Source organism: Panulirus ornatus, chromosome 1, assembly GCF_036320965.1.
Source record: "Panulirus ornatus isolate Po-2019 chromosome 1, ASM3632096v1, whole genome shotgun sequence".
Taxonomy (NCBI): Eukaryota; Metazoa; Arthropoda; class Malacostraca; order Decapoda; family Palinuridae; genus Panulirus; species Panulirus ornatus.
The window spans coordinates 69739091-69765833 of NC_092224.1; the positions used below are offsets into that span (position 1 = coordinate 69739091).

The window sequence follows — 26743 nt, forward strand, 5'->3', positions numbered from 1 at the left end:
TCTCCTATCTTTTCCTACTATACTTTTTCCATGCTTTTTCATAATAAAGTATGATAAATAAAAATGTAACATTCAGTCAGAATTGGTTTTAGCAGAGGCTTTCAGAAATCAAGAAGCTGAACTTATTTGACCAGTCCAATCATCATTTACCCATTCAACCAAGACAGCTTTTACTTTAAAGTGGTAACATAGATGTTTTCCATATTTGGCACAAGTATTAGGCAGCATAAATTCATAATGCCTGTCACATTCTCTTCTACAGAATTCATAATGCTGACTAGTGGTTATTTGATGTTTGACTTTGTTTCATGTATAAAGAGCTTGGGCCTTAACTGTAGTGGTTATTTCAAAATTTTTAATCAGTCAGAGTGTGTATTAGGTGGGAAAAGAAAGGGCTTGGTTTTGTAATTACTTTGAAAACCTACTGTGTCTGTCATGGGATTTGTAGTATTGATAAGTCTTTGATTAGGTACGTACAGTATCATATAATTAATTATACAACCCAAGCTTCAAGGCTATGCTCCAATCAGAAACAGGGACTCCTTTGGAGTGAGAAGTTTTTCATTAAGATTTTACTCATTTTGATCAATTGATGATGATATATGAAATTTTTATCAATTGATAATGATATATCATGAAGATGACTATTCACTTTCCACAAAACATCCTGATAATGCTCAGTATTACACATATGCATGTTTAGATAGGAAAATAAGCATAACACTTTTTGTCTGGTAAGTAAATATATGACAATTCTATTGGAGTTTTTGAGAAGCAAGATGCAAAGGTTTGTTTCCATTTGGAGGATTTAGGTCTTAATGAAAATTAGTATATATTCTTATATATATTTAGAAAACTGAAAAAGCAGTTCCATGGTCCCATATTCACGCAAGATGCTGCTTATAAAATCTTCTCTCTGATTTTTTTTTTATATTGATCACCTGCACACCCCTAAATGTCAGACATTCAGTAACAATACTTGAAAGTTTCTTAGAATTCTACATTTCAGTTTACTTGTAAAATAAAAGTAGCTAGTTTTGATATTTTGATCCATATTTAAAAGCAAGGGACTGTCAGAAGACTAGAGGATACCTAAATGAATATAGAAAAAATTGTGGGGATGAAGGAAAACCTAGGAAGAGAGAGTGAAGTAAAGTAGCAACCCAAAACACAGTTCAGTATTCTTTTAAGACTATTGCGGTTATATGTCATAGAACACTACGTAAGCTGCTTTGTGAGTGTGGCTTAGCATATAAACCATTCATCCCTATGAGCCCCAGGTTTTGAACCTAGGTAAAATACTTAACAATTGATTTCATGTGATATATCACTGTAGTGCCCAGGGAATTGATTTACAACACTACTGAGCTCTGGAGAGCAGCTGGGTCTTTCTTAACCTATTAGGTCTTGAGATGTGGTGAGGGATCTCATAGACCATGGAAGATGGTCTGAGATGAGAGAATTTTGTACCATGACAGCCAAGTGGTTACAATCTTAGATTGTCAAGTCTTTGACCGGGGTTCAAATCCTGGGGCACATATGGGTGAATAGTTTACAGCAATATTATGCAATAGTACATGGTAAAGGTTTCAGTACATCACCAGAGTGCCCACTGAATTGATTTAGAGTGTTTTTAAGGTCTTAACATTGGTCAGTTCTCTCTTTACCCATTAGACCATGAGAGGTGGCAAGGGATTTCATGGACAATAGAAAGTGGTCTGAGATGGGAGACTTTTGTACCATTACAACTGAGTGGTTACATTTCCCAATTTTTAAGTATTTGACCTGGATTCAAATTCTGGGGTGTTAGGAATACAAGCTTTACATCAGTTTCATTTAATAGTGTATGGTAGAGGTTTATGTACACTGATGTTTCTGAAGATAAATGAAATAGAACAGTCTGCTGCTAGTGACCATTTTAATTCTTTGCAGAAACTGCATAGCTAATATAGACAAATAAATTGAGATGATACGGTAGAAAGTGACACATTTAGGACTTCTCGTAAATCTGTGTTCTCTTTCCAGTAGACAACGAGTATCCATGATAGAAGCAGGAACAGGTGGTCGTTACTATGACAGTGGACGAGGTGTGCCTTCCTACCTCCTCAAGCCTCAGCATGAGGATTCTAGTGAGTCAGAGAGCTCACATCCACGTAAGCCACGTCCTCCCTCCTCAGAGCCTCCATCTGCTGCTAGAGATGTTGCTGCCAGGTTTGTTTGCTGTTTTTGTTAGTACAATATTGAAATATCTGGCACTTTCTTTCTGTTTGCATTTCAAATTCACAGGTGAATGGTCTGTAGAATCTCTTCAGTTATTACCATTTCCATTTTCCCCACACACATACCCACTGCAGTATATCATCATTGCCTGTCTTGATCTTTCTTTAAGATAAGTTATATTTGTAATTTCATCGCTTTCTTCATTCTCTCAACACTTCATCCTGCCTATCTTCCCAAATCAGTTACTTGCAGTTCCTGGGTAAATCCCCTTATCATTGTCTAAATTACTAGGCCGTATTATAAATAGCTGCACATTTTTTCTCTAATTTACCTTACCTTACTTACATTCTCCCTCATTGTGTCTCATATCATGGACTAGATGCAGAATTTCAGTAGTAATAGTCACTTTCATAACTCTATCCTTGATTCCATCTTGTGAATCTACTGTCTGTCAGTCTGCTGTTCTCATAATTGGGTAAGCTTTGCAACATCATTTTTAGTAAGTGCTACACATATCAGTTGCAGTCTCATCCTGCAATTTATATATGTTGTTTTATGCTTCTCTTTAGATCTGTGTATCTGCATGTGTTTGTGATTATGTATTTAGACTGTACAAGGAGGTAGTTTTACACTTTTAGGTCCCCATCTCATAAGCATCATTTCCTATTATACAACTTAAATTTCTGTATGCTGTCTGCATTAACCATGCCTTCAGTCATTTTATTCTAGTCATCCACCACTCAACCATAAAAGTACTTTTTCACATGATTTTTAATGTTTTGTGCTTAATTTTGTGTTGCTTTGTCCCCACATCTCTTGAAGGTCTTTTCATTGCCTATGTCATTCCTAAGGTGGGGGAAAAGAATTCTACCTCCATATTCCCTGCACGTCATAGAAGGCACTTAAAAAGGAAGGGAATGGGGGATGGAAATCATCCCCTCTAGTTTTTACTTAACCAAAAGAAGGACCAGAGAGAGGGGTGTCGTAGAAGGCGACTAAAAGGGGAGGGAGCGGGGGGCTTGAAATCCTCCCCTCATATTTTTTTTTTTTTAATTTTCCAAAAGAAGGAACAGAGAAGGGGGCCAGGTGAGGATATTCCCTCAAAGGCCCAGTCCTCTGTTCTTAACGCTACCTTGCTAACGTAGGAAATGGTTAATGGTATGAAAGAAAAAAGAAAGAATATATATATTATCTTATTTCATTAATTGTACTTTGTTGCTGTCTCCCGTGTTAGCGAGGTAGTGCAAGGAAACAGATGAAAGAATGGCCCAACCCACCTACATGCACATGTATATACAAACACGCCCACACACGCACATATACATACACAGACATATACATATATACACATGTACATATTCATACTTGCTGCCTTCATTCATTCCTGTCGCCACCCCACCACACATGAGTTAGCGCCAGGAAAGAGAACAAAGGCAACATTCATTCACACTCAATCTCTAGCTGTCATGTACAATGCACTGAAACCAGAGCTCTTTTTCCACATGCCGGCCCCACAAAACTTTCCATAGTTTACCCCAGACACTTCACATACCCTGGTCAATCCATTGACAGCACGGCAACCCCGGTATACCACAATTCACTTTATTCCTTGCATACCTTTCACCCTCCTGTATGCTGAGGCCCTGATTACTCAAAATCTTTTTGACTCCATCCTTCCACCTCCAATATGGTCTCCCACTTCTCGTTCCCTCCACCTATGACACATGTATCTTCTTTGTCAATCTTTCCTCACTCATTCTCTCCATGTGACCAAACCATTTCAACACACCCTCTTCTGCTCTCTCAACCACACTCTTTTTATTACCACACATCTCTCTTACCCTTTCATTACTTACTCCATCATACCATGTCACACCACATGTTGTCCTCAAACTTTCATCTCCAACACATCCACCCTCCTCCGAACAACCTTGCCCATGCCTCGCAACCATATAATTATTAGAACCACTGTTCCTATAAACATACCCATTTTTGCTCTATGAGACAGTGTTCATGCCTTCCACACATTCTTCAACGCTCCCAGAACCTTTGCACCCTCCCCCACCCTCTGAGTCACTTCCGCTTCCATAGTTCCATCCGCTGCTAAGGCTACTCCAAGATATCTAGAACACTTCACTTCCTCTAGTTTTTCTCCATTCAAACTTAGTTCCCAATTAACTTGTCCCTCAACCTTACTGAAGCTAACAGCCTTGCTCTTATTCACATTTACTCTCAGCTTCCTTCTTTCACACACTACCAAACTCAGTCACCAACTTCTGCAGTTTCTCACCTGAACCAGCCACCAGCGTTGTATCATCAGCAAACAACTGACTCACTTCCCATGCCCTCTCTTTCAGAACAGACTGCATACGTACCCCTCTCGCTAAAACTCTTGCATTCACCTCCATAACCATACCATCTATAAACAAATCAAACAACCATGCCGCAAACCAACATTCACTGACAATCAATCACTTTCCTCTCTTCCTACATGCACACGTCTTACATCCATGGTGTAAACTTTTCACTGCTTCTAGCAACATACCTCCCACATCATATACTCCTAAAACCCTCCACAAAGCACACCTGCTGCAAACCAACATTCACTGAGAACCAGTCACTTTCCTCTCTTCCTACTTGCTCACATGTCTTACATCCATGGTAAAAACTTTTCACTGCTTCTAGCAACATACCTCCCACATCAAATACTCTTAAAACCCTCCACAAACCATCTTTCCAGATCCATAAATGCTATGTACAAATCCATCTGTTTTTCAAAGTATTTCTCACATACATTCTTCAAAACAAACACCTGATCCACACATCCTCTACCACCTCTGAAACCATACTGCTCTTCCCCAATCTGATGCTCTGTACGTGCCTTTACCCTCTCAATCAATACCCTCCATATAATTGATTTCCCAGAAATACTGAACAGATTAATGCCTCTGTAATCTGAACTCTCAACATTATCCCCTTTGACTTTGTACAATGGCACTTTGCATGCATTCTGCCATTCCTCAGGCACTTTACCATAATCCTTACATACATTGAATATCCTTACCACCCAATCAACAACACAGTCACCCCCTTTTTTAATAAATTCCACTGCAATACCATCCAAACCTGCTGCCTTGCCTGCTTTCATCTTCTGCAAAGCTTTCACTACCTCTTCTCTGTTCACAAAATAATTCTCCCTGACCCACCCACTTTGCACTCCACCCCAATCAAAACACCCTATATCAAACACATTCAACAAACCTTCAAAATACTCACTTCATCTTCTCACTTCACCGCTACTTGTTATTACCTCCCCATTTGCCCCTTCACCGATGTTCTCATTTGTTCTCTTGTCTTATGCACTATATTTACCTCCTTCCAAAACATCTTTTTATTCTCCCTAAAATTTAATGTTACTCTCTCACCTCAACTCTCTTTTGTCCTCTTTTTCACCTCTTGCACCTTTCTCTTGACCTCCTGCCACTTTCTTTTATACCTTTCTGGTCATTTGCATTTCTTCCCTGCAAACATCGTCCAAATGCCTCTCTTTTCTTTAACTAACAATCTTACTTCTTCATCCCACCATTCACTACCCTTTCTAATCTGCCCACCTCCCACGTTTCTCATGCCGCATGCATCTTTTGCACAAGCTATCACTGCTTCCCTAAATACATCCCATTCCTCCCCCACTCCCCTTATGTCATTTGCTGAAATGAGCAGCTTATGGGATGTTTGATCATTTCCTGATGGAGTTTAGGGTGAAGGTTTGTAGAGGCTTTAAGGGAAGAGGAAATTATACTGGAGGGAAAGGATGATGAAAGTAAATGAGTTTGTAAAAGATACTTGTGTGAAAAGGTTATCTATAGTGGATGGGTGAAGAATGGCAAAAGGAGAAAGTAAATGTGAGTAGGAGAGTAGGCAAGGAATTGGAGTAATTTAAGGAAATGGTGCTTAGATGTGCAAGAGAGGTGTTTGGCATGTGGAAGTTGGGATTTGGGTGTGTGAGAGAGGGTTAATGAGTGATAGGATGAAGAAGTTAAGGAGTATGGTTGACTTGGAGATGTACAAGAGTAAGTGGCTGGAAGTCAAGGGGAAGGTGCAGGGATGAAAAATAGGGCAAATGAGAGTTTGGTTGAAAATGTATTGACAGACTTCAGGGTAAGAAAATGTTTTGGCAGGAGATGAATAGTGTGAGGAAAACAAGAGAGCAAATGGAAGCATCAATGGAGAAGTAGTAACAAATAAGGAAGAAGTGTAGAATAGATGGGGCGAGTATCTTGAACAGCTGTCGAATGTGTCAGTTGATAGGGTGGCTAATGTAAGGTGTTTGGGAGATGGAGGTATGTGAAGCAAGAGTCATGGAAAGTGTCATGAAAAGGGTGAAGGTGGTGAAAGCCTTGCATAAGATGAAGTGTGTCAAAATGCCTGGAATGGATAGTATTTCAGTCGAATTATCAAGAAAAGGGATGATAGTGTTAATATTGTTTAGTTAGAATTTTTACTGTAAACATTGTTCAAGATGAATGCCTGATGATTGGAGGAATACCTGTATGGTGCCATAGTATAAAGGCAAGGGGAACAGAAGTGAATATTCAGATTACAGTGGTATAACTTTGTTGATTATACCTAGTAAGTTGCATGGGAGAGTGGTGATTGAGAGGGGTGGTGGCATGCTCAGAATATCAGACTGGGGAGGAACAGTGTAGTTTTAGGAGTGATGGAGGATGTGTGATCAGGTATTTGCTATGAAGAATGAGTGTGAGAAATACTTAGTGAAATAGATGGATTTGTTTGTACCAGCTACAGAACTGGAGAAAGCATGATAAGGTTGATCGAGATGATTTGTGGAAGTTGTGGACAAGGAGAATGGGGAGACTAAACTGGAAGTGGAAGAATGAAATGAGAAATGCTTTTGAGGGGTTTTGGCATGAACATGCAGGAGGGTTGAGGTGTGCACAGTATCTATAGAGTGAATTGAAGCATGTTCTATGCACTGGGCTACATGATATCATTGCACTGAACCATAGTATATGAATCAGTCAAGGGAAACCACAGAAAGGTTTGTGAGGCTTGGCTGTGAAAAGAGCCTCTGGATTTGGTATATTATACATTTCATTTATATTTATTATACTTTGTTGCTGTCTCCAGTGTTAGCGAGGTAGCACAAGGAAACAGACGAAAGAATGGCCCAACCCACCCACATACACATGTATATACATACACGTTCACACACGCACATGTACATACCTATACATTTCAACGTATACATATACATTCATAGACATATACATATATACACATGTACGTAATTCATACTTGCTGCATTTATTCATTCCTGTCGCCACCCCGCCACACATGAAATGACAACCCCCTCCCTTCACATGCACATGAGGTGGCGCTAGGAAAAGACAGCAAAGGCCACATTCGTTCACATTCAGTCTCTCGCTGTCATGTATAATGCACCGAAACTATAACTCCCTTTCCACGTCCAGGCCCCACAAAACTTTCCATGGTTTACCCCAGACGCTTCACTTGCCCTGGTTCAATCCATTGACAGCACGTTGACCCCAGTATACCACATCGTTCCAATTCACTCTATTCCTTGCACGCCTTTCACTCTCCTGCATGTTCAGGCCCTGATTGCTCAAAATCTTTTTCACTCCATCCTTCCACCTCTAATTTGGTCTCCCACTTCTCCTCGTTCCCTCCACCTCTGACGCCTATATCCTCTCTGTCAATCTTTCCTCACTCATTCTCTCCATGTGACCAAACCATTTCAATGCACCCTCTTCTGCTTTCTCAACCACACTCTTTTTATTACCACACATCTCTCCTACCCTTTCATTACTTAATCAAACCAACCTCACACCACATATTGTCCTCAAACATCTCATTTCCAACACATCCACCCTCCTCCGCACAACCCTATCTATAGCCCACGCCTCGCAACCATATAACATTGTTGGAACCACTATTCCTTCAAACATACCCATTTTTGCTTTCTGAGATAATGTTCTTGCCTTCCACACATTTTTCAACGCTCTCAGAACTTCAGCCCCCTCCCCACCCTGTGACTCACTTGACAGAGGATATATATGTCAGATGTGAAGGGAACGAGGAGAAGTGGGAGACCAAACTGGAGGTGGAAGGATGGAGTGAGAAAGAATTTGAGCGATTGGGGTATATATATATATATATATATATATATATATATATATCCCTGGGGATAGGGGAGCAAGAATACTTCCCACGTATTCCCTGCGTGTCGTAGAAGGCGACTAAAAGGGGAGGGAGCGGGGGGCTGGAAATCCTCCCCTCTCGTTTTTTTTTTAATTTTCCAAAAGAAGGAACAGAGAATTGGGCCAGGTGAGGGTAGTCCCTCAAAGGCTCAGTCCTCTGTTCTTAACGCTACCTCGCTAATGCGGGAAATGGCGAATAGTTTGAAAGAAAGAAAAAGATATATATATATATATATATATATATATATATATATATATATATATATATATATATATATATATATATATATATATACCTGTCTTTTTAAATCAGGTGTTCCCACTATAGATGGATATATAGATATATATTGATGTTATCCCTGATGATAGGAGAGAATGAATGCTTCCCACATATTCCCTGCATGTTGTAGAGAGCGACTAAAAGGTGTCAGAGTGAGAGGCTGGGAATCCCCCCCGTTTTACTTTTCCAAAAGAAGGAACAGAGATGGGGGCCAAGTTAGGAGTTTTCCCTGTAAGGCTCAATCTTCTGTTCTTGAATGCTACATTTCTAACATAGGAAATAGTGAGTACATATGAATAAAAAAAAAAATATATTGATGTATGTAAAAAAATAACTGGATTATGAGAGCTGGGTAATTATTAGTGCTTATGCACTGGACCATGAGAATGATGATGGTGAGAGGCAATTGTTTTTAAAGCAGCTGAATGACTGCATGACGAGTTTTGATGCAAGAGATTAGGTATTAGTGGTGGGTGTTTTAAAGGAGAGAGTGAGTAAAGTAAAAATTGAGGGTATAATTGAGTGACACGGGATATTCAGTGGGATGAACAGTGACAATGAACAGCTTGTGGAGTTATATACTGAAAAAGAATTTGCAATCAGGAATACCTGGTTTAAGAAGAGACACATAACAAATATATGTGTGACTGATTAGGAAAGATGATAAGAGGGAATTATAGGATCACATGCTAATTGACAGGATGTGAATGTGCTAGGATGGGTAGCGGGTAGGATGTGTGATCATTACATTGTGGAGACAAGGATGAAGGTTTGTAGAAGTTTTTTGAAAAGAGGAAATGATATGAGAGAAGAGCAAATGTATGAAGGAATACCAGGAGAGACTGAGTGTAGATTGGCAAAAGTTCTCTGCCTCAAAAGTTTCTTTATGTATCATAGATCCTTAAGACCTTCCTTCTACAAGGCATCTTGATACCCTTATCATATGGTTTCTCTGGATACATAAATGCCACATACAAATTCTCCTGTTTCTTTGATTATTTTTCTTACAAATTCTTTAAAGCAAACACCTGATCATCACATCCTCATTGTAATGAATTCAGTAAGAAACATACATATTCAGAAGGAAAGTCATATAAAAAACATTTTTCCTATGGTAAATGTTGATAAGGTAAAGTAGAAAAAAATATCAGAAAATTGAAACCTTATATTGGTCATCAAAGGCTTCAGAAGTCATAGTTGTTAGAAGGATAAAGTATATGCTGAGAGGGCAAGGTAATGAGGCTTATACCTGCTGAGGGTACATGTAAAGCACTTCTGAATACAGAAATTACTGTTAGTAACTGGCTTTGCATATGAGCTTATAAAATGATAAATTAAGATTTTGTATAAAAGTAAATTCAGTGGTGTAACTGGTTATGCAAATTCACTTTTTTTTTGTAGAAAGAGAATACAAAAATCACTTATAAAACTAAAAGAAATTCAGTAATTGGCTACATAAATCTACATTTTTTTTTTTTTTTTTTTTTTTATTTTCCCCCAAAAGGAGGAACAGAGAAGGGGGCCAGGTGAGGATATTCCCTCAAAGGCCCAGTCCTCTGTTCTTAACGCTACCTCGCTAATGCGGGAAATGGCGAATAGTATGAAAAAAAAAAATATATAAGAATGAAATAAAAATAAATTCTCATCACTAGAAAGGCATTACCACCATAAAGGAGATCACTGTGTCACACATAAATTCACATCACTCTACCAATATTTTCAACATAGTTGTGGTGGAGTTTGAAACAAACATCAAACTACCAGTAAGTGTCTTTCCTCCTTTTCTGTTCAAAGCACACACAACATTGCAAGCGTCTTCCTCTTTCCAACCTGGTGAGGCTGTGATGAAGGCTGGTGTTCAGCCTGCCAAGTGGGTTGATGAGGATGTAGGAGCATCCTCATCATAGGAGTTCTCCTCAAGGAGGATGTGCTGGAATGGATGTCCTGGGAGGCAGATGCAGGGGGTTAGATGGGGGGTTTCTCTTCTTTATACTACGTGGGAGCCTGACCTGTAGGGCACTGCATGACAAGAGTTGATGTGGATGTGTAAGTTTTTTATACAATAAATGGCAGTTGGACTTGCATGCATATATAAAGTCAAAAATAAAGAATGAAACCTGTTATGGGTATATACGTGACAGAACCGTTAAAGTGTTAAAGGCAAAGATGGGTATGTGATGGTTAAGTAGTACCATCTCTGCTGTATGGATTTGAGGAATAGGTCTTAGACAGAAACAAAAATGTAAAGAATAGGGTGAAGGTATTGGAAATGAAATGCTTGTGGGCAATATATGGTTTTAAGAGGGTTGCTCAAAAATGAAATGATAGAGTAAGAGTTAGGGGTGGTAGTAAGAAGAGTATGCATGAGAGAGCTGAAGAGAATGCATTCAAATGGTTTTGATATATAAAGAGAATAAGTGACTTAAGGATGACCAAGAGGGTATACATGTCAAAAGTGGAGGAAATAAGGAAAATGGGGAAACTGAGGACATTGTGGAAAGATGGAGTGAAAGATACTCTGAAGGAGGGTGTGAGGCATGCAAGGGATAAATTGAATGTAAGCATTGTGGTTTGAAGTGGGCAATGTATTGTTAGTGGGCTGAACCAGGGTGTATGAAGTGATCAGGGAACCCACAGAAAGGTCTCTTGGGCCGGGTTTTGGATATGGGGATCTGGTTTTGTTGCGTTACACATGACAGCTTTAAAATGAATGTGAGTGAATGAGGCCATTACTTTGTCCTTTCTTAGTTCTACCTCGCTGACACTGGAAATGGTGACAATAATTGAAAAAATGTATATGTATGTTTGTTATTATTATTATTATTATTATTATTATTATAGTAATTATGTAACCCCAGGACCCCTTCTTCAGGGGCTCCTTCAGCTTCAAGGCTCTACTACAATCAGTAGCAGGGAAAGGATGGACGCCTATGGAGTGAGAAGTTCTTCAACGAGATTTTACTCTGATGATGCAACCTCTCCAAAGGTGACTTTTCTCTTGCGATATAAGCACAGGCAGGCAGGGTCTAGTTTTGCCTGCATATATACTTACTTATATATATATATGTGTGGCTGTGTGTGTGTGTGTGTGTATGTATGTATCTATCTATCTATCTATCTATCTATCTATCTATCTATCTATCTATGTATCTACCTATCTATCTATATATATATATTTTTTCTACACATACTTGCCATTTCCTACATAAGCGAGGTAGCATAAAGAACAGACAACTGAGTCTTAGAGGGAAAACTCCTTGCTTGGCTCCTTGCTCTGCTCCTTCTTTTGGAAAATGATACAGGAAGGGAGGATTTCCAGCCACCCGCTCCTGCCCCTCATAGTTGCCTTCTGTGACATGGAGGGAGCACATGATCCCCAGGGATATATATATATATATATATATATATATATATATATATATATATAATATATATATATATATATATATATATATATATATATATATATATATATATATATATATATATATATATATTTTTTTTTTTTTTTTTTGCCGCTGTCTCCCGCGTTTGCGAGGTAGCCCAAGGAAACAGACGAAAGAAATGGCCTAACGCACCCCCATACACATGTATATACATACGTCCACACACGCAAATATACAAACCTACACAGCTTTCCATGGTTTACCCCAGACGCTTCACATGCCCTGTTTTAATCAACTGACAGCACGTCAACCCCGGTATACCACATCGATCCAATTCACTCTATTCCTTGCCCTCCTTACACCCTCCTGCATGTTCAGGCCCCGATCACACAAAATCTTTTTCACTCCATCTTTCCACCTCCAATTTGGTCTCCCACTTCTCCTCGTTCCCTCCACCTCCAACACATATATCCTCTCGGTCAATCTTTCCTCACTCATTCTCTCCATGTGCCCAAACCATTTCAAAACACCCTCTTCTGCTCTCTCAACCACGCTCTTTTTATTTCCACACATCTCTTACCCTTACGTTACTTACGCGATCAAACCACCTCACACCACACATTGTCCTCAAACATCTCATTTCCAGCACATCCATCCTCCTGCGCACAACTCTATCCATAGCCCACGCCTCGCAACCATACAACATTGTTGGAACCACTATTCCTTCAAACATACCCAATTTTGCTTTCCAAGATAATGTTCTCAACTTCCACACATTCTTCATGGCTCCCAGAATTTTCGCCCCCTCCCCCACCCTATGATCCACTTCCGCTTCCATGGTTCCATCCGCTGCCAGATCCACTCCCAGATATCTAAAACACTTTACTTCCTCCAGTTTTTCTCCATTCAAACTTACCTCCCAATTGACTTGATCCTCAACCCTACTGTGCCTAATAACCTTGCTCTTATTCACATTTACTCTTAACTTTCTTCTTTCACACACTTTACCAAACTCAGTCACCAGCTTCTGCAGTTTCTCACATGAATCAGCCACCAGCGCTGTATCATCAGCTAACAACAACTGACTCACTTCCCAAGCTCTCTCATCCACAACAGACCTCATACTTGCCCCTCTTTCCAAAACTCTTGCATTCACCTCCTTAACAACCCCATCCATAAACAAATTAAACAACCATGGAAACATCACACACCCCTGCCGCAAACCTACATTCACTGAGAACCAATCACTTTCCTCTCTTCCTACACATACACATGCCTTGCACCCTCGATAAAAACTTTTCACTGCTTCTAACAACTCGCCTTCCCACACCATATATTCTTAATACCTTCCACAGAGCATATATATCAACTCTATCATATGCCTTCTCCAGATCCATAAATGCTACATACAAACCCATTTGCTTTTCTAAGTATTTCTCATATACATTCTTCAAAGCAAACACCTGATCCACACATCCTCTACCACTTCTGAAACCACACTGCTCTTCCCCAATCTGATGCTCTGTACATGCCTTCACCCTCTCAATCAATACCCTCCCATATAATTTACCAGGAATACTCAACAAACTTATTCCTCTGTAATTTGAGCACTCACTCTTATCCCCTTTGCCTTTGTACAATGTCACTATGCACGCATTCCGCCAATCCTCAGGCACCTCACCATGAGTCATACATACATTAAATAACCTTACCAACCAGTCAATAATACAGTCACCCCCTTTTTTTAATAAATTCCACTGCAGTACCATCCAAACCTGCTGCCTTGCCGGCTTTCATCTTCCGCAAAGCTTTTACTACCTCTTCTCTGTTTACCAAATCATTTTCCCTAACCCTCTCACTTTGCACACCACCTCGACCAAAACACCCTATATCTGCCACTCTATCATCAAACACATTCAGCAAACCTTCAAAATACTCACTCCATCTCCTTCTCACATCACCACTACTTGTTATCACCTCCCCATTTGGGCCCTTCACTGAAGTTCCCATTTGCTCCCTAGTCTTACGCACTTTATTTACCTCCTTCCAGAACATCTTTTTATTCTCCCTAAAATTTAATGATACTCTCTCACCCCAACTCTCATTTGCCCTCTTTTTCACCTCTTGCACCTTTCTCTTGACCTCCTGTCTCTTTCTTTTATACATCTCCCACTCAATTGCATTTTTTCCCTGCAAAAATCGTCCAAATGCCTCTCTCTTCTCTTTCACTAATAATCTTACTTCTTCATCCCACCACTCACTACCCTTTCTAATCAACCCACCTCCCACTCTTCTCATGCCACAAGCATCTTTTGCACAATCCATCACTGATACCCTAAATACATCCCATTCCTCCCCCACTCCCCTTACTTCCATTGTTCTCACTTTTTTCCATTCTGTACTCAGTCTCTCCTGGTAATTCCTCACACAAGTCTCCTTCCCAAGCTCACTTACTCTCACCACCCTCTTCATCTTCATATATATATATATATATATATATATATATATATATATATATTTTTTTTTTTTTTTTTTTTTTTCATACTATTTGCCATTTCCCGCGTTAGCAAGGTAGCGTTAAGAACAGAGGACTGGACCTTTGAGGGAACATCCTCACCTGGCCCCCTTCTCTGTTCCTGCTTTTGGAAAATCAAAAAAAAAAACAGGGGAGGATTTCCAGCCCCCCGCTCCCTTCCCTTTTAGTCGCCTTCTACGACACGCAGGGAATACGTGGGAAGTATTCTTTCTCCCCTACATATATATATATATATATATATATATATATATATATGTATATATATATATATATATATATATATATATATATATATATATATATATATATATATATACACACACACACACACACACACACACACACACACACACACACACACACACACATAAACGCCCATACATGCACATATTCGTACATATGCATTTCAGTGTATACATACATACATACATACATACATACATACATACATACATACATACATACATACATACAGCATCTCTATCGACCCTACATATTTTTCCTTCTGATCCATAAATGCCATATACAAATTCATCTATTTCTCTATTTCTCTCACACATTCTTTAAAGCCAACATCTGATCCACACATCCTTCACCACATGTGAAACCACTGTTCCTCCTCAGTCTGATGCTCTGTACATGCCTTCACCCTCTTAATCATTACTCTCCCATACAATTTACCAGGTATACTCAAACTTATACCTCTTTAGTTTGAACACACACCTTTACTCCCTTTGCCTTTATACAGTGGCACTATACATGCATTCTGCCAATCATTAGGCACCTCACCATTATCCATATATACTCTAAAAATCCATATCAATCACAACAGCACAGTCACTCCTTTCTTACTAAATTCAGGCACAAAACCATCCACTTCAGCCATCTTGTTACACTTCATCTTATGCAAGTCTCTCTTCACGAAACCACTCTCCACGACTCTCTCAGTTTGCATACTACCCTGTCTCAAACACCCTACATTTATCAATATATCACCAAGCACATTTCACACTCCTTCAAAACACTCGGTTCAGTAAGGTTTTCAGGTGGTGCAAATTTTTGGTTAGAAATGTAACCCTCCATGTGATGTAGGATTCAGTGACTCTTACAATGACATTGTGCTTGAACAATACAACCTCTTTGTTAAGAGAGGGCCCCTGGCATAGAATTGATAGATACAGAGTTAGTACACACAGTATGATGATTTTGAACTGGAAAGAATGTGTAAAAATATACTTCAGTATTTACAGTACTCTTAAAAAGAAACATATAAAATGTCATTGACTGTATGCCTCAGCAGGACCTTGGTGGAAATTTTTGGCAAATGACAATTGGTGTTAGGTGAGTCATGGATTGTTAAGAATAATTCTGAATTTCAAAAAGAGATAAGGTAAAAGAGTTGGCATAAATGTTAAAGTACTGTATACTGTGGTGTACAGTTTAACCTTTGAAGTTAAAAAACATCAGTCCCAAACTAAGTAGTCAACCTACATGTTGAGTATAGAATGGGAACCTCAAAATTCTAGGTGAATTTCCAAGTGAATGAATTGAAGTTGATGAAGATGAATGGTCTTTTGATGTGGGTGGTCACCATTTTGAACTGCTGTTTCAGTGTTTAGATTCTGTTGATAATTTTTCATACATATTCGCCATTTCCCGCATTAGCAAGGTAGCATTAAGAACAGAGGATTGAGCTTTAGAGGGAATATCCTTACTTTGCCCCATTCTCTGTTCCTTCTTTTGGAAAATTATATTTGGGAGGGGAGGATTTCCAGCCCCCTGCTCCCTCCCCTTTCAGTTGCCTTCTATGACATGCAGGGAATACGTGGAAAGTATTCTTTCTCCCCTGTCCCTAGTGATAATATTCCATTCATATTTATTTATTTATTTATTATACTTTGTCGCTCTCTCCTGTGTTAGCAAGGTAGCGCAAGGAAACAGACGAAAGAATGGCCTAACCCACCCACATACACATGTATATATACACACGTCCACACACAGCACATATACATACCTGTACATCTCAACATACACATATTTATACACACACAGACATATGCATATATACATTGTCCATAATTCATACTGTTTGCCCTTATTCATTCCCGTTGCCACCCCGCCACACATGAAATGACAACCCCCTTCCCCTGCATGTGCATGAGGTAGCGCGAGGAAAAGACAACAAAGGCCACATTCGTTCACACTCAGTCTCTAGCTGTCATGTATAATGCACCAAAACCACAGCTCCCTTTCCACATCCAAGCCCCACAAAACTTTCCAGATGCTTCACATGCCCTGGTTCAATCCATTGACAGCACATCGACCCCAGTATACCACATCGTTCCAATTCACTCTATTCCTTGCATGCCTTTCACCCTCCTGTATGTTTAGGCCCCGATCACTCAAAATCTTCTTCACTCTATCTTTCCACCTCCAATTTGGTCTCCCACTTCTTGTTCCCTCCACCTCTGACACATATATCCTCTTTGTCAATCTTTCCTCACTCATTCTTTCCATGTGACCAAACCATTTCAAAACACCTTCTGCTCTCTCAACCACACTCTTTTTATTACCACACATCTCTCTTACCCTTTCATTACTTACTCGATCAAACTACCTTACACTATACATTGTCCTCAAACATCTCATTTCTAGCACATCCACCCTCCTCCGCACAACTCTATCTATAGCCTATGCCTCACAACCATATAACATTGTTGTAGCCACTGTTCCTTCAAACATAACCATTTTTGCTTTCCAAGATAACTTTCTCGACTTCCACACATTTTTCAACAATCCCAGAACTTTCGCCCCTCCCCCACCCTATGATTCACTTCTGCTTCCATGGTTCCATCCACTGCCAATTCCACTCCCAGATATCTAAAACACTTCACTTCCTCCAGTTTTTCTCCATTCAAACTTACCTCCCAATTGACTTGTCCCTCAACCCTACTGTACCTAATAACCTTGCTCTTATTCACATTTACTCTCAACTTTCTTCTTTCACACACTTTACCATACTCAGTCACCAGCTTCTGCAGTTTCTCACACGAATCAGCCACCAGCACTGCATCATCAGCGAATAACAACTGACTCACTTCCCAAGCTCTCTCATCCACAACAGACTGCATACTTGCCCCTCTCTCCAAAACTCTTGCATTCACCTCCCTAACAACCCCATCCATAAACAAATTAAACAGCCATGGAGACATCATGCACCCCTGCCACAAACCAACATTTACTGAGAACCAATCACTTTCCTCTCTTCCTACACGTACACATGCCTTACATCCTCGATCAAAACTTTTCACTGCTTCTAACAACGTACCTCCCACACCGTATATTCTTAAAACCTTCTACGGAGCATCTCTGTCAACTCTATCATATGCCTTCTCCAGATCCATAAATGCTACATACAAATCCATTTGCTTTTCTAAGTATTCCTCACATACATTCTTCAAAGCAAACACCTGATTCACACATCCTCTACCACTTCTGAAACCACACTGCTCTTCCCCAAACTGATGCTCTGTACATGCCTTCACCCTCTCAATCAATACCCTCCCATATAATTTACCAGGAATACTCAACAAACTTATACCTCTGTAATTTGAGCACTCACTCTTATCCCTTTTGCCTTTGTACAATGCCACTATGCATGCATTCCGCCAATTCTCAGGCACCTCACCATGAGTCATACATACATTAAATAACCTTACCAACCAGTCAACAATATAGTCACCCCCTTTTTTGATAAATTCCACTGCAGTACCATCCAAACCCACTGCCTTTCCGGCTTTCATCTTCCGCAAAGCTTTTACTACCTCTTCTCTGTTTACCAAATCATTCTCCGTAACCCTCTTACTTTGCACACCACCTCGAACAAAACACCCTATATCTGCCACTCTATCATCAAACACATTCAACAAACCTTCAAAATACTCACTCCATCTCCTTCTCACATCACCACTACTTGTTATCACCTCCCCATTATCCCCCTTCACTGATGTTCCCATTTGCTCCCTTGTCTTATGCACTTTATTTACCTCCTTCCAAAACATCTTTTTATTCTCCCTAAAATTTAATGATACTCTCTTATGCCAACTCTCATTTGCCCTCTTTTTCACCTCTTGCACCTTTCTCTTGACCTCCTGCCTCTTTCTTTTATACATCTCCCAATCATTTGCATTATTTCCCTGCAAAGATCCCAATCATTTGCATTATTTCCCTGCAAAAATCTTCCAAATGCCTCTCTCTTCTCTTTCACTAATGATCTTACTTCTTCATCCCACCACTCACTACCCTTTCTAATCTGCCTGTCTCCCATGCTTCTCATGCCATAAGCTTCTTTTGCACAAGCCATCACTGCTTCCCTAAATACATCCCATTCCTCCCCCACTCCCCTTACCTCCTTTGTTCTCACCTTTTTCCATTCTGTACTCAGTCTCTCCTGGTACTTCCTCACACAAGTCTCCTTCCCAAGCTAACTTACTCTCACCACTCTCTTCACCCCAACATTCTCTCTTCTTTTCTGAAAATCTCTACAAATCTTCACCTTCCATTGATACCTTAAGTCATTTAGTTTGTTCCAGAAGCTGTTTCAAAGCTTCCATTGTATTATTGGGTTATATATAGTTCAAACAAAAAGTAAGTCCTTCAGCCAGAAAGTTTAGATTTTACTGATAGTTTGATGAAAAAGTACATCTTCAACTAAAATTTTTACATTTTATTGAATGTATACTGGAATCACACCCATAATATTCTAAAATCCATCAAATTCTTCATTGTCAACATCTGACACAAAAAGTTTATCATTTCCATCCTGAGACATATTGGTCATCACATCATCATAAGGATTCCACTCTGACTATTGTTTAATGTTTTTATGACTGCCTGCAAGATTCAAAACAAGCTAGTGTGGTTGATAATCTTGTCATTCACGAATCCCAAGCCCTGTCTATACCAGGCTAGCAGCCATCTTATTTGTTGTAAAGCTATTTTGGTGCAGACTGGTGCTCTCAAGGAAATTTTGATTTTTTTTTTTATACAGAAAAATGTCAATGATAATGCTTCAAAGGAAGTGAGTGGTCTGAAGCATGTTTGTGAGGTTTAAGGAGGAATAGTCTTTGGAGAAGACAAGGGTCCTATGCATGCCACCAACAGTGGTGTGCTCCATTTGAGAATACTGGGACTAGATAAAGAAAACTGCTAAAAGATTTACATCATGAGATGTTTCCTACAGTATCAGGCAACATAGTGAAATTATGGAAAAGATGGAGAGATTTTTAGTAAATGTAGATTGAATATACAAGGCAACTTATTTAATCAGCCAACAAGCATCATTAATGAAACTCATCTTTTGTTAGTGTTTTCTTATGTTTTACATTATTTACCCTATAGATAGAGTTGTGCGAAGGAGGGTGGATGTGTTGGAAACGAGATGTTTGAGGACAATTTGTGGTGTGAGGTGGTTTGATCGAGTAAGTAATGAAAGGATAAGAGAGACGTGTGGTAATAAAAGAGTGTGGTTGAGAGAGCAGACGAGGGTGTTTTGAAATGGTTTGGCCACATGGAAAGAATGAGTGAGGAAAGATTTACAAAGAGAATATATGTGTCAGAGGTGAAGGGAACGAGGAGAAGAGGGAGACCAAATTGGAGGTGGAAGGATGGAGTGAAAAAGATTTTGAGTGATCAATGCCTGAACATGCAGGAGGGTGAAAGGTGTGCAAGGAATAGAGTGAATTGGAACGATGTGGTATACCGGGGTCGACGTGCTGTCAGTGGATTGAACCAGGGCATGTGAAGCGTCTGGGGTAAACCATGGAAAGTTCTGTGGGGCCTGGATGTGGAAAGGGAGCTGTAGTTTCGGTGCATTATACATGACAGCTAGAGACTGAGTGTGAACGAATGTGGCCTTTGTTGTCTTTTCCTAGAGCTACCTCACACACATGAGGGGGGAGGGGGTTGTTATTTCATGTGTGGCGGGATGGCGATGGGAAGGAATAAAGGTAGACGGTATGAATTATGTACATGTGTATATGTATGTGTGTGTATATATATGTATACATTGAGATGTATAGGTATGTATATTTGCGTGTGTGGACATGTATGTATATACATGTGTATGTGGGTGGGTTGGCCATTCTTTCATCTGTTTCCTTGCGCTACCTCGCTAACGCGAGAGACAGCGACAAAGCAAAATAAATAAAATAAATGTATACATTGAAATTATAGGTATGTCCAAACCATTTCAACACACCCTCTTCTGCTCTCTCAACTGCACTCTTTTTATTTCCACACATCTCTCTTACCCTTTTATTACTTACACGACCAAACCATCTCACGCCATATATTGTCTTTAAACATTTCTTTTCCAACACATTCACCCTATCTATAACCCCTGCCTCACAACTATGTAACATTGTTGGAACTACTATTCCTCCAAACATACCCATTTTTGCTCTCCAAAATAACGTTCTCTCTTTCCACACGTTCATCACTCCCAGAACCTTCACCCCCTCCCCCACCCTCTGACTCGCTCCTGCTTCCATGGTTCCATCGCTGCTAAGTCCACTTCCAGATATCTAAAAACCTCACTTCCTCCAATTTTTCTCCATTCAAACTTACATCCCAGTTAACTTGTTCCTCAACCCTACTGAACCTAATAACCATGCTCTTATTCACATTTGCTCTCAGCTTTCTCCTTCCACACACTTTTCCAAACTCAGTCACCATCTTCTACAGTTTCTCACATGAATCAGCCACTAGAGCTGTATCATTGGCAAACAACAACTGACTCACTTCTCGGGCCCTCTTATCCCCAACACACTGCAAACCCATCCCTCTCTCCAAAACTCTTGCATTTACCTCCCTAACTACCCCATCCATAAACAAATTAAAAAATTTTCATCTTTCTCATTAACATTCTTCTTATTGCCATACCTCTATTTTACCCTTTTATTACTTAATTTATCAAACCACCTCACACTACATATTGTCCTCAAACATTTCATTTCAAACACATCCTCATCTACATCCCTTGCCTCACAACCATAAAACTTTGTTGGAACTACTTTACCTTCAAACTTGGCTACTTTCTTCCAGACAATGACAACTCTTTCCACACATTCCGTAGTGCTTCCAGGACCTTGCCTTCTCCACCCACTCTATGACTCTTCTGCTCCCATTTGTTGCCAAGTCTACTCCTTGGTATCTAAAACACCTCACTTACTCATCATTTTCGCAGTTGAAACACACCACATTTAACATGTCCCTCAGCCCCTCTAAAACTTGCTTTTATTCACATTTACTCTCAACTTCATCCTTTCATGCAATCTCCCAAAGTCAGTTACCAACTTTTGCAGTTTCTCACTCAAGGAAATGACGTGAGTGGAAAGGGTGTGATGAAAGTGAGTGAGCTTGGAAAAGTGTATTGGATGAGGAAATACCAGGAGAAACTGGATGAAGAATGTTTAAAATATAGAGTAAATGAAATTAGGGTAGTTGGAAAGAATGGCAGGTAATTAGGGAAACATTGCTTACATGTGCGAAAGAAGTGGTGCAGCTTGTGGAAGGTGGATTTGGGCGTGTGAGAAAGGGAGTACATAGGACCTGGTTGTCCATAATGAGGCTACTAGTAAAGAAACAAGAGAGAGATAAATCTAAATATAGCAATAGAAGCTGGATATCAAAGCAGAAGACATCTTCCCACCCACTCATCCCACTGATGTTGATCAACTACCAACAAGAAAAAGATGAACAGTGAGTGATAGGATGAAGTTCATTTGTTAGTGAAAGAGAAAAGAGAGGTGTAAGGACTTTCCATCCATGGAAGGGGTGTGATAAAAGTGATGTGCAAGAGGAAGCAACAGAAGGTCAAGAGGAAGGTGCAGGGGCTGGAAAAGAAGACAAATGAAAGTTAGTGGGAGGAATATTGACAAACTTGAGGGAGATGAAGAAAATGTTAGGGAAGGGGGTGGATAGTGGAAGGAGAACGAGAAAAAATGAGAACATCTGTGAGGGGAACAGATGGGGAATTGGAAACAGGCAAAGAAGAGATGGAGTTATTATTTTCAAGAACTTTTGAATGTGTTAAATGATAGAGAGGCAGATGTGACATGTTTAGGACATAGATTTGTGCAAAGTGAAAGTCATGTCAAGTGGTTTGCTAAAAAGAGGAGGTGGGGAAAGCCTCGTGTAAGATGGGGCTGGAGTGGGTGGGATTGCACCTGAATTTCTCAAAAAGGGGGGTGAGAGTGTTGTTGATTGGTTAGTTAGGATATTTAGTACATGTATGGCTTAAGTGCAGTCTGCTTGTATTTATTTTATATATAATTACCCCAGGACCAATTTCTAAAAAAGTCCTGGTGTTACCCAAGATCTCTTCCACAAGTTCTTGCACAACTTCCAGCAGCAGGGAAATGTGAGCTCCTTTGAAGTGAGAAGTTCTTTGACAAAAATGTACTGTCAGTGATATGAAGATCATTTCACTCATGGAGTAACCTTAAGCAGCAGAGTCCAGTAACACCAATGCCTGTATACAGGCATAGTGCCAATGGAGAAAACAGAAGGCTGTGAATTGGCATTTATTGGTATCGAGAAAGCATAGGATAGGGTTGATAGATGCTCTATGGAGGGTGTTATGATTATATAATGTGAAGTGTGTGAGTAGGAAGAAAGGAGGGTAAATGGTTCCAGTTGAAGGGTTTGTGGTAAGGGAGTATGATGTCAGTATGGGTGTTTAATCTTTTTTTGAATGGGATGTTGGAGGTAAGTATGAGCATCTTGAAGAGATGTAGAATGGGAGGGCTAAGGGGATGAGTCAGTTTCTATTTGTTGATGACATGGCTCTGGTGGCAGACTCGTGAGAAAGAGCAGAAGCTGGTGTCTGAGTTTGGGAGGGTGTGGGAAAGGAGAAAGTTAAAAGTTAAGGTGAATAAGAATAAGGTTATGAAGTTTATCAGGAGAGAAACAAGTCAGCTGTAGTGCTAGTTTGAATGAAGAGAATTTGCAGGAATTGGATTATTTTACATTAATGGGTGATGAGATGGTAGCAAATGTAACCATAGGAGCCGAGGTGAGTCATTGGGTGGGTTAGGATGCTGAGGTCCAGAATGCATTAAGGAGTGTACAGAAAAAGAGGTGTCTATCTGTAAGACATAAGATGGATGTGTTTGATAGTATAGTAGTCCTGATGGAGTTGTATAAATGCTAGGCATGGGCCTTAGGATTATAAAGCTTGAAAGTTTAGGGAATTAAATACTTGAGGAAAATATGCATTGTGAGGAGGGTTGATTAAATAAAGAATTACACTGTCTTGTGTATATTTGTGTGAGAGAAAGAGAAAGATATGTAGTAATAAGCAGAGTGTGATTGAGAGATGTGGGAACAAGCAGATTGTGATTGAGTGATATTTAGGTGTGCTGAAATGGTTTGGATATATGGACAGGATGAGGGAGAGGATGCTGACTAAGAGTGTATATGTTTCAGAAGTGGAGAGAACAAGGACAAGAACTTGAGGACAAGTTGGAAGGATGGAGTGAAAGAAGCTTTGAGTGATCAGGGCCTGAGTATGCATTGTGGTGTAAGGCCATGGAAAGGTCTTTGGGCCTGGTTGTGGATGGGGGGTTGTGGTTCTTGGTGCATAGTACATGACAGTTATAAGATGGCTGTGGGTGAATAAGGCTGTACTTCTTCAGTTCCTGGAGCTGCCTTGCTAATTTAGGAAAGGGAGAATAAGTATGAAAAGATATTTATTCGTATATTTTTTTACTGAAATATTTAATTAAGTGTGTAATACAAGTGTTTATTGCAGGATACGGCGGTATCGACCTTTGAGTGCAGATAGTAGTGATAACTACAGGAGGCAGCACCACCAACGCACTGTCTCTCCAGACTGACAGGAACCTCGGCCCTAGTCCTCATCGGCAGGAGGAGGTGTCCAGCTCCCTGGCCTACTCACTTGCAGCTCCTCCCCCACCTCCCAAATGCATCTCCATTCACACATCCACAAACGCACAAATTCCCCACCAGTCACATGCAATGTCTGTACCCAAGAGCTAAGTCTAACACAAACATATGGCGAATCATACTTTCAGTACCAACAACCAGAACAACGGTTAGTATTAATAAAAGAGGCTAAATTGAAACACAGTAAAACAAGAAAAGTATGTGGGTGTTGGCAAATGTTTTTAAGAAGACGAGGTAAAACTTTGCCATCCACGTTACACAGAAATGAAGAGCTGAGCAGAGGTCGTCTAAATCTTTCTAAGCCACCACGTGTTTAATAGAACAGAAAAATTTGCTGTATGGTGCTTCTTTCCTCTCATTCAAGAAAATTTAAAGCACTTTGTTTGCTGGGGACAGTGATAGTGATAAAAGGACTAGGAGGTGTGGATACCCTAATGTGAAGGTAGATAAGGGAAGGGAAACAAGCAACTCCAATAGTGGCCATACACTCATGGTTTTGGTACAAGAAAGCTCCCTTTCCTCCAGTATGCAAGTTCTCTGTGACTGCTACTGTATGCAGCAGTGTGTAGAGACACTCTCAAAGGCAGAGAACTCATACTACCGATATGACACATCTGGCAGTGTGATATTGAACTTTTGGAGCTGCCAGTGTGACCCATGGGGTAATGTGGCAAAAGGTGATAGGAGTTGTGGACCCTTAGCTGCCAGTATGGCACATATGTAATGTGTTGGGGGTGGAGGGAGCTGTCATCCCTTAACTGCCAGTGTGAGATTTGGGTCATTGAGGGTGATAGGATCCAAGCACCCTCAGTTGCCAGAGTGAAACTCAGGTCAGTACATTGGGGGTGCAGCTGGTTGAAACATCACCTGCACATGGTTGTGATATTTGCTATGTACGTTCTGTGTATTGACACTCGCTAGGTTAGGTAGTAACTGTGCCATCCTCTGTTGCCATTGATTGACTTTTATAGGTCATTCTGGCCACAAAACCCAGGTCGTTAAAGTTATCTTTTAGCTGAGAAAGACATCAGTATGAAGAATACTTTTAATGTACATTATGATTTAGATACTTAAAAAGGCACCTATGGTCAAATGTGATGTAATATTCTTTAATGTTTCTTTTGATCTAGGTACCTGTATTCACTTTAAGGGTTCTGGATAACTGTTGTAAATTTAATAATAAAAGTTAGCCTTTGATATTGCTGTTAATGAACTGTTTGGGGGAATAATGGCAATATTCTGGAGTGTCTCAGAGTATGTATCTCTTGCATATTGCCCAAATACTCAGTAGCCCTTACACTTTGAAGCTTTGTCATTTTCCCTAAGCTAACTATGAATGCTGTAAGTATTCCTACGGTGCACATACAGTATGCTGATGATGCAGTTTGAATGTTCATTTGTTATGTCAAGAGCTGGGTTCTATTCTGTCCCCTGTGCCATCACCTGTATTGCAGGTTTGTTACATCAATATTTCCTCTTCATTGAAAGTATGTCATTGTATTAATACAGTGTTGGAATATGGAGAATGAAGTTATTGTGGTGTTTATTGAATATTGCAAGAGAAAAGTGGGTTCCTACCTTGGCTTTTTGGTCCTGGTATGACTGACAAAATTCATACATTATTTTGGTGTAGTTTCACAAAAGAAACTGAAAGTCTAAAGTATCAATATGTCAGTGGGTGCAAGAGGTGAAAAAGAGGGCAAATGAGAGTTGGGGTAAGAGAGTATCATTAAACTTCAGGGAGAATAAAAGGATATTTTAGGAGGTAAATATTATGCAAAAGACAAGAGAACAAATGGGAACAACTAAGTAATAACGGGTAATGATGGAGTTAGTATTTTCAAGGACTGTTAGTGTACGATGATAAGAGTGACAGATGTAGGATGTTTTGGTCAGGGTGGTTTGCAAAATGAGAGAATCAAGGAAAGTGGTTTGGTGGAGAGAGAAGAGGAGGTGAAAGCCTTGCGCATGATGAAATCCAGTAAGGTGGCGGGATTGGATGGTATTGCAGTTGAATTTATTAAGAAGGGAGTGACTGTGTTGTTGATTGGTTGGTAAGGATATTCAGTGTATGTAAAAATCATGGTGAAGTGCCTGAGGATTGGCAGAATGC

General features: G+C 39.9%; 1 protein-coding gene across 13 annotated transcripts in view; it reads left to right on the forward strand.

Moving 5' to 3' along the window:
* Asator (tau-tubulin kinase asator) overlaps positions 1-26316 on the forward strand; it is a 595476-nt gene extending 569160 nt beyond the window's left edge. For 8 of the 13 annotated variants that reach the window (XM_071663284.1, XM_071663303.1, XM_071663204.1 and 5 more), the window contains 2 exons: positions 2026-2211; positions 24476-26316. In XM_071663284.1, the coding sequence (XP_071519385.1) occupies positions 2026-2211; positions 24476-24560 (271 nt within the window). In that variant the 3' untranslated portion in view covers positions 24561-26316. Of the gene's footprint in view, positions 1-2025; positions 2212-11597; positions 11726-24475 lie in introns of all 13 variants that reach the window. The other 5 variants (XM_071663213.1, XM_071663275.1, XR_011712966.1 and 2 more) reach the window with 4 other exon arrangements.
* Positions 26317-26743: the final 427 nt, after the last annotated feature.